Raw genomic sequence first — 7,700 nt, 5'->3', positions numbered from 1 at the left:
CAAAGTTCAACAACAACATCTCTTCGAAGTTCCATATTAGTGTTGATGAATCTTGATAATGTTCTTGTTTCGTGTGAAGCTCTGTTGCACGATCTTCCTATAAAACACCATTTCCAGCTGATGTCCTTCTTAGGCAAGACGTTTTCCTTGTTGGTGAACACTTTTGGGAATAAATCTTCAGGAATATTTAGGGAGTTATTCATCTGATTGACAAGATTAGCTATTGATTCCTCAGATTTGGAATTAGAAGAAGAGGCCATGAGAAAGACCCAACAAGTTTTTGAGAATAACTTGTTGTTAACGTGGGAGTGAATTATGAATTTTAAAATGGTCGTGTGGAAAACTTTAATTTGAAGGGTGTAGTAAACATTTGAATGCAGTCCTTCACTGCATCCAATTACCTCTGATTTAACCGTTGATCGATCTGACCTTAATATTCTCCCATCTGTTGTGTTCCGTCGGTCCGACCTTAACATTCTCATTCTCATCTTTGTTGTGTTGTGTGTTTATGTTTTTCATGTTGTGTCCACGAACATATGAGAACTAAAGAGTTGAAACTTAGAATTGTGTATTTGTGTTAAAAGTGGTGCACAACAAGGGACGAGCTACCAAAAGCAGTGTCCAAAAATGTGGGAAAATTGTTCTCATGTACCTCCCCAACTATTATTGTTTGTTACTACTAAAAACAGATTCCATGATCACCATCTGCCATGTGTAGGGGCTCCGGTACTTTTTAGGTGAGAATGAATTTGGACAGGGTTGTCCACGGATAGAGGCGATATAAACTCTCCTCCATTGGGATTCAAACATTTTCCACGTTTAGCCCCAACATAGATTTTCATTCAGAAAACAAAAAAAAACAATTCTTTTGGTGTCTATCATGTTTTATTTGGGTCCTTGATTATCATGGTTCTTCTTTAGATTAATATGTTTTCGCTGATCAAAGAAAAAGACATTCTACTTCATTTTTGGTTTTGATATACATATAGAAAGAGAAAGGAGGGAGGGAGAAACACAGAGACGGAGATATGTTGCAGAGAGCCGCAAGTAATGCTTATTCATGGTGGTGGGCTAGCCACATCAGAACCAAGCAATCAAAATGGCTAGAACAAAACTTACAAGGTACCTCATTTCATCTCTAATTTATTTATTCGATGATACTGTTTGCAATCTTTGGGTTCCTTCAATCTGGTTAGAGATTTAGTTTCATAAGATCTTTTTTTGCTTTTCCTGCTAATGAAGATATGGGTTGGAATTTGAATTTGTTACATTTTTCATTGAGACAAAAAAAAAAAAATGTAGGACCAATAAACCAATTCAAGAGACCATGCATCTGAATTTCATTGTAAAACCAGCCTAGGAACCAAAATTCCTACGACTCATGTTTTTGCAGACATTTTCTAACATAGATTACGGAAGTTGTAGTCTTTCTTACTATTTTCTTGTCGGAATTGTTGAATTTAAATTGTTTGAGTTTCAGACATGGATGAGAAGGTGAAAGTCACTTTAAAACTCCTTCAAGATGATGGAGATTCCTTTGCAAAGAGAGCAGAAATGTACTACAGAAAGAGGCCAGAACTAATAAACTTTGTCGAAGAATCTTTTCGACAATACAAGGCATTAGCTGAGAGATATAATCACATCTCAGGAGAATTGCAAAATGCTAACAACACAATTGCAACTGTTTTCCCCGAACAAGTTCAGTTCGCAATAGAAGACGATGACGAAGATAGCTGTACCCCAAGAGCTCCAGCTCGGCAACACAAATTAGACCCTGGTAAACTCGTGAAGAACCCTCCACCTGAACCGCCAAAAAAGGAAATGCCAAAAGTTCCAAAGATCCCGAAAAAAGATGTCAAGGGTCTGCTCACTTTACCTACCAAGAGAGTACAAGCCAAGACTATTCCCTCCCCAACTACAACAGGTACTAATTCTAGGATGTCCAAAGCTGAGGCACTTGAACAGATAGATAAGCTTCAGAAAGGGATACTAGCTTTACAGACTGAGAAGGAATTTGTCAAGGGCTCATATGAAAGTTCACTCGCTAAGTTTTATGAAATCGAGAAGCAGATTGGAGATATGCAAGATGAAGTGTGCAACTTACAAGACGAGTTCCGTGTGAACACGTTTATTGAGGATGACGAGGCTCGGAGTTTGATGGCCGCAACTGCTTTAAAGTCATGTCAGGAGAGCCTGGATAAGTTGCTGGAGAAACAAAATGCATCTGTTGAAGATACGAGAGTAGAACACAAAAGGATTAAGGAAGCAATAGAGAAGTTTGAGAAGCTGAAACTTGCTTTACTCCCTAATCAAAGCGATCAACAGAAGCTAACCGACAAAGGAAAATCCTTGGCTGCTAATTCGAGCTTGAACAGTTTGGAGGAAGTGGCTCAGAATATTAGTCAAGGCACAAAGGAACTAGAGTCAATCCGCGAGAAAATCAGAGAGCATATTGAAACAGATACAAATTCATCTATCACTGTGTCAGAATTTGCGGAGAAGATAGATAAACTCGTAACAAAAGTCATTAGCTTGGAAACTGCAGTTTCATCTCAGAATGCTCTAATGAAAAGATTAAAATCAGAGACAACTGAGCTTCATACACACTTGGATCAATTGGAGGAAGAAAAATTGACCCCTACAAAGGACTTGGAGGGCTTAGCTGAAAAGCTAAGGAAGTTGGAGTTGGAACTCCATGATGTTCAAGATGTCAACAAAAATATTGAAAACCAAAACAATAACCTTCAAACACATTTTATTGAAGCGCGTTGTAACCTTGACCATCTAACAGAAAAATTACAAAGTGTGAGATACGAGGAAGAGGAGGTAGAAGACGAGAACGAAGAGGAGGATGAGGAAGAGGTTGAAACACCTACTGATCCAGTGCAAACAGAAAAAGTCACGGCAGATTCACTACAAACCGAGAAAACTGCAGATTCAGATTTGGAGCAAATAGGAGATACTACTGCGACTTCCTTACAGGCAGAAGTGGCCACTCCAGTCGAGGCCGTATCAACTCTCAATATGGAGTCACATAATGATCTTGTAAAGGGCGAAGACATCGCCAACTCAAGGGACGATTTGAAGGCCAAGATAACAGAAACAGAAATGGGGGAAGGTGTCGATGATGTTACAACTGATCAGAAAACCAGCCACAAACGATCAACAACTCAGATCAATTTTGAAGGTTTGTCAGAAAAGAAGGAATGCGATAATCAAGGTATTAATGGATCGGAAGTCATCCATGAAGGATCCAAGACCCAGGCTGATATCGAAGCCGCGTCCCAAAAACACGAGAAACTTGATGATGTTGAGAATACAGAGTTGTCCAAAACTGGAGTTCCTGATCTAGATGTGGAATTGCAGGAGCAAGAGGACGACCAAGATCCAACTATAGACTGGAAGAAAATACTCTTACATGGATTGGAAGACAGGGAGAAACTTCTATTATCTGAATACACTTCAATTCTTCGGAACTATAAAGATGTTAAGAAGAAACTCACAGAAGTGGAGAAGAAACATAGAGAATCTCTTTTTGAAAGAATAATGCAAGTAAGGGATTTGAAGAATTCCAATGCTACAAAGGATGACGAAATTCGAGCTTTACGCCAGAAACTGAACTTAATGCAACAAAGTTTTGAAGGAAGTGCTGGTAAAGGTTCACAGATGAACAAATCTCGTGACAGCACAGAGGAAAGATCGGGTGCAGATGGTTCCATGAATTCAGATAATCTAAATGTTGAAGCCTCAACAAGAACAGAAAAGACTGCAGTAACTCATGGAGAAGAACAAGAAGAGAGCAAGATGCTTATTGTTGATGAACCTCACGTTCTTTCAACCATCGAAGAAAAATTCAGAAAGGATATTGACGAACTTTTGGAGGAAAACCTCGAGTTTTGGTTAAGGTTCAGTACATCATTTCACCAAATCCAAAAGTTCCAAACTTCAATTCAAGACTTACAAACCGAACTTTCACAACTGAAAGATAAAAAGAAGCAAGAAGGAAGTTCTAAAGAGGGCAAGGAAAGTACTTCAGATCGGCCAGAACGCTCGGATCGGTCAGAAAGATCAAGCCGATCTCTTAAATCAGATGCAAGGCCGATCTACAAGCACTTGAGAGAGATACAGACGGAATTAACTGTCTGGTTGGAAAAGAGCACATTACTGAAAGATGAGCTGCAATGTAGATTTTCATCTCTGTGTGACATACAAGAAGAGATATCAAAAGTATTGAAGATGGGTTCCAGCAAGACTACTTCGGACGACATTGAATTGACTAGTGTGCAGGCAGCAAAATTCCAAGGGGAAGTTCTGAACATGAAACAAGAGAATAACAAAGTTGCAGATGAACTTCAAGCTGGTTTAGATCATGTAAATAGTCTGCAGTTGGATATTGAGAAGACCTTAGCTAAACTGAATGATGAATATAAGTTTTCTGGGTCTAGTAAGAGTGCGTCCGGGAAGCAGTCCAGTGGAAAGCCTCGCATTCCTCTGCGGTCATTCCTATTCGGAGCTAAACCAGCCAAAAAGAAACCATCAATCTTCTTGTGCATCAACCCAGCATTACACAGACACCATCACCACAACAGTACTGATCTAGCAGATGGATTACCCCCTATATAGATTTGATGTCATGTTTTTATTGTGTCTCTTTTGTAAATTATTTCAAAGGTGAGACGTATTTGTTCCTGCTTACGTTGTACTTCTAACCAAACCTCCAATTAAACATCATTTTCTCATCTTAGGGGGTCTTATTTGGTAGTGTTTCAAATAAAAAATTGCAGGTAAAGTAACTGTCGTAAATAAGAACCAAAGGTGGAGGTACATCCTACATACTAACGTCGTAAATAAACTAGAGAACATTAACACAGTCAAATGCAAAACGAAACATGCAGAATGTTGACCACATGAAGTTCTTAACTTCATAACGTAAACTAGAGTCAGCGAGTCTATTAACACATGCAAATATATAAGAAGATCAACACATATTAAGTACATGCAATGAAGAATATGGAAATAATATTAGTACATGCAAAGAATAATATGTGATTGAATACATGCAATGTAGAATATGAAAACAAAGATTAGTACATGCAAAGAATAATATTGATGTAATTAGTTTTAATTTCTTTGATTTATCTATAGGAATAAATTTAATTCTCTTGATGTAATTATAGTATTAGGATCTTCACTCATTCAATGCATTTGTACAAGTATATATACAAAATAATGAAATTAATCTCAACACAGTTGTGTGAGATAGAAATCCCAAAACCCAATATTGCAACATGGTACTCTAGAGCTAGGTTAGTTTTTTTTTTACCTGTAACTGTATCATCATGACTGTTGAAGATGACATCCAAATACCTCCATCTTCCAGTAATCCTCCACCTAATAGAGATTCAGGTCTTCCTCAATCAAGTCCCTATTATGTGCATCCGGCTGACAACCCTACCACTGTCATATTTACTCCTCTCCTCACAGATGATAACTATTGCATCTGGGAAAGAGGAATCCGAAAAGCCCTAAGTGCCAAAGCCAAGCTAGGTTACATTGATGGAACCATCACCAAACCCATGGATCCAACTGATCTCCTCCATTGGACTCGTGCAGACGATTTGGTTGGTAGCTGGGTTGAAAAATCAGTCGATCCAGTTATCAAATCCAGTGTCATGTCTTTCCCATCTGCACGGGAACAATGGTTAGAGATTAAGAACAGGTTCTCTCATAAGAATGCACCGAAACTGTTTTCCCTGAAACAATCGATTTCATCTCTGAAACAAGAAAATCAAAACGTTGTGATGTACTTTACTCAACTCAAGACACTATGGGATCAATTCGATACATTCAGACCTCTTCAACCTTGCATCTGTGGTGCAGGAAAAGATTTTGTAGATCATCATACCCAAGATAGAGCCATGGAGTTCTTACAGGGGCTGCATGACCGTTTTTCTGCACTGCAGTCAGTGTTTGTTGATGGAACCATTGCCATCAGCATCCAAACTCTATAATCTCGTGAGGCAGTAGGAGGAGCAGCAAGGTATAAACTCATCCTCTCTTACTCAGGTTGAATCTTCTATACTTAATGTTTTTCGCAGTGCTCCCAACTCAGAAAGACCAGATCAGAGGTTTTTTCTTTAATCCCGGCACTACATCCAACGCTGGAAATAGTACCAACAAGAGACCCATACCTTTTTGCGACCACTGCAACAAACATGGTCATACTCGGCTTACCTGCTGGAATCTCAATGGCTACCCAAAAGATCTGTCGAGATCCAGAGATATTCCAACTCCGGCATATGCTGCTGCTGCTATTGTTCCCAATACACATGCTGCTCCTGGTATAACTGCAGCTCAATATGCCAGACTTATGTCTTTACTTGAACCAAACAATGGATACACTGTTGTCACTCCATTTTCCAATTTTGCAGGTATTAGTCTGACTTGTTCTTCTAATGTTTGGATTATAGACAGTGGTGCAACTCATCACATTTGCTCCTCTTTTTTTTTTTTTCTTCTTACACATTGGTTATGAACCCAATCACGGTTCAATTACCAGATGGTTCGAATATATCTGTCACTCATATTGGGACTGTGAATTTATCTCCTAATATTCAGCTACTCAATGTTTTTCACATTCCAAGTTTTAAATTTAACTTGATCTTTGTAAGTCAGCTTACAAGCACATCAAACTGCTGTATCAATTTCTCACACGAGTCTTGCATCTTTCAGGACCGTCTCACGAACAAGGAGATTGGATGGAGTAGGCGTATCGCTGGCCTCTACCATTTCAGTTTCCAACCATCAGTTTCATCTTTAGCTGCTAATAAACCAGTGGATATATGGCACTGTCGTCTCGGTCATCCACATATGGATTGTTTTAATTTTTTAGCTCGTAATTTTGCTTATGTTCGTTCTTCATTTAAACACTTATGTGATGTATTCCCACGGGCAAAACAATCTCGTCTCAAGTTTAATAACAATATTTCTTTATCGAAGCATCCATTTCAATTGATTCATGCTGACATATGGGGTCCTTTTTTCTATTGCTTCTTTAACTGGTGCAAAATATTTTCTTACAGTAGTAGATGATTACTCTAGGTGTACATGGGCATTTTTGATGAAAGTAAAGTCTGAAACCTTGAAGTTTCTCAAATATTTCTTTGCTTTTGTTATAAAACAATTTGGGCATCACATTACCAGCATCTCCTCTGGTATCAATTCATTAGTTATTCCTCAATTACAGACTTTCAGGTCTGATTATGGGTCTGAGTTTAAATCAAATGAACTTCAATCTTGGTTTCATCAAAATGGAATTCTCCATCAAACCAGTTGTATATATACGCCACATCAAAATGGTATTGTTGAACGCAAGCATCGCCACTTTCTCAATGTTGCAAGGTCTTTACGCTTTCAAGCTAATTTACCCATCCAATTTTGGGGAGACTGCATTTTAGCTGCAACATATTTGATTAACAAATTTCCAACACCGGTATTATCTCATAAATCTCCACATGAGTTACTTCTCAATTCGCCACCAGATTATTCACATCTCCGAGTGTTTGGTTGCCTTTGTTTTGGCAGAAATATACGTATTTGTAACAAATTCGATGAACGTGCTGAGCCTGCATTTTCACCGGATATCCGCATGGCCAGAAGGGTTATAAAATTTTTGATCTATCATCAAAATCTGTGTATGC

General features: G+C 38.5%; 1 protein-coding gene across 1 annotated transcript; it reads left to right on the top strand.

Annotated features, from left to right (window-relative positions):
• The first annotated feature begins 852 nt into the window (after positions 1-852).
• On the top strand, positions 853-4,739 carry LOC113349716 (protein NETWORKED 2D-like). Its single transcript, XM_026593746.1, has 2 exons — positions 853-1,122; positions 1,481-4,739. The coding sequence occupies exons 1-2, from the start codon at positions 1,029-1,031 to the stop codon at positions 4,621-4,623; spliced, it is 3,237 nt and encodes a 1,078-aa protein (XP_026449531.1). The 5' UTR covers positions 853-1,028; the 3' UTR covers positions 4,624-4,739.
• The last annotated feature ends 2,961 nt before the right edge of the window (positions 4,740-7,700 follow it).

Source organism: Papaver somniferum, chromosome 2, assembly GCF_003573695.1.
Source record: "Papaver somniferum cultivar HN1 chromosome 2, ASM357369v1, whole genome shotgun sequence".
Taxonomy (NCBI): domain Eukaryota; kingdom Viridiplantae; phylum Streptophyta; class Magnoliopsida; order Ranunculales; family Papaveraceae; genus Papaver; species Papaver somniferum.
Note: the sequence above shows the minus strand (reverse complement) of the source record. Positions and strands in the feature narration are given on the sequence as shown.

What these genes read in the sequence shown, in the direction of transcription:
- LOC113349716 (XM_026593746.1), top strand. Translation starts at nt 1,029, where the DNA reads ATGTTGCAGAGAGCCGCAAGTAATGCTTATTCATGGTGGTGGGCTAGC. An exon ending in GCTAGAACAAAACTTACAAG is followed by an intron (nt 1,123 to 1,480) that starts GTACCTCATTTC and finishes TTTGAGTTTCAG; the next exon opens with ACATGGATGAGAAGGTGAAA.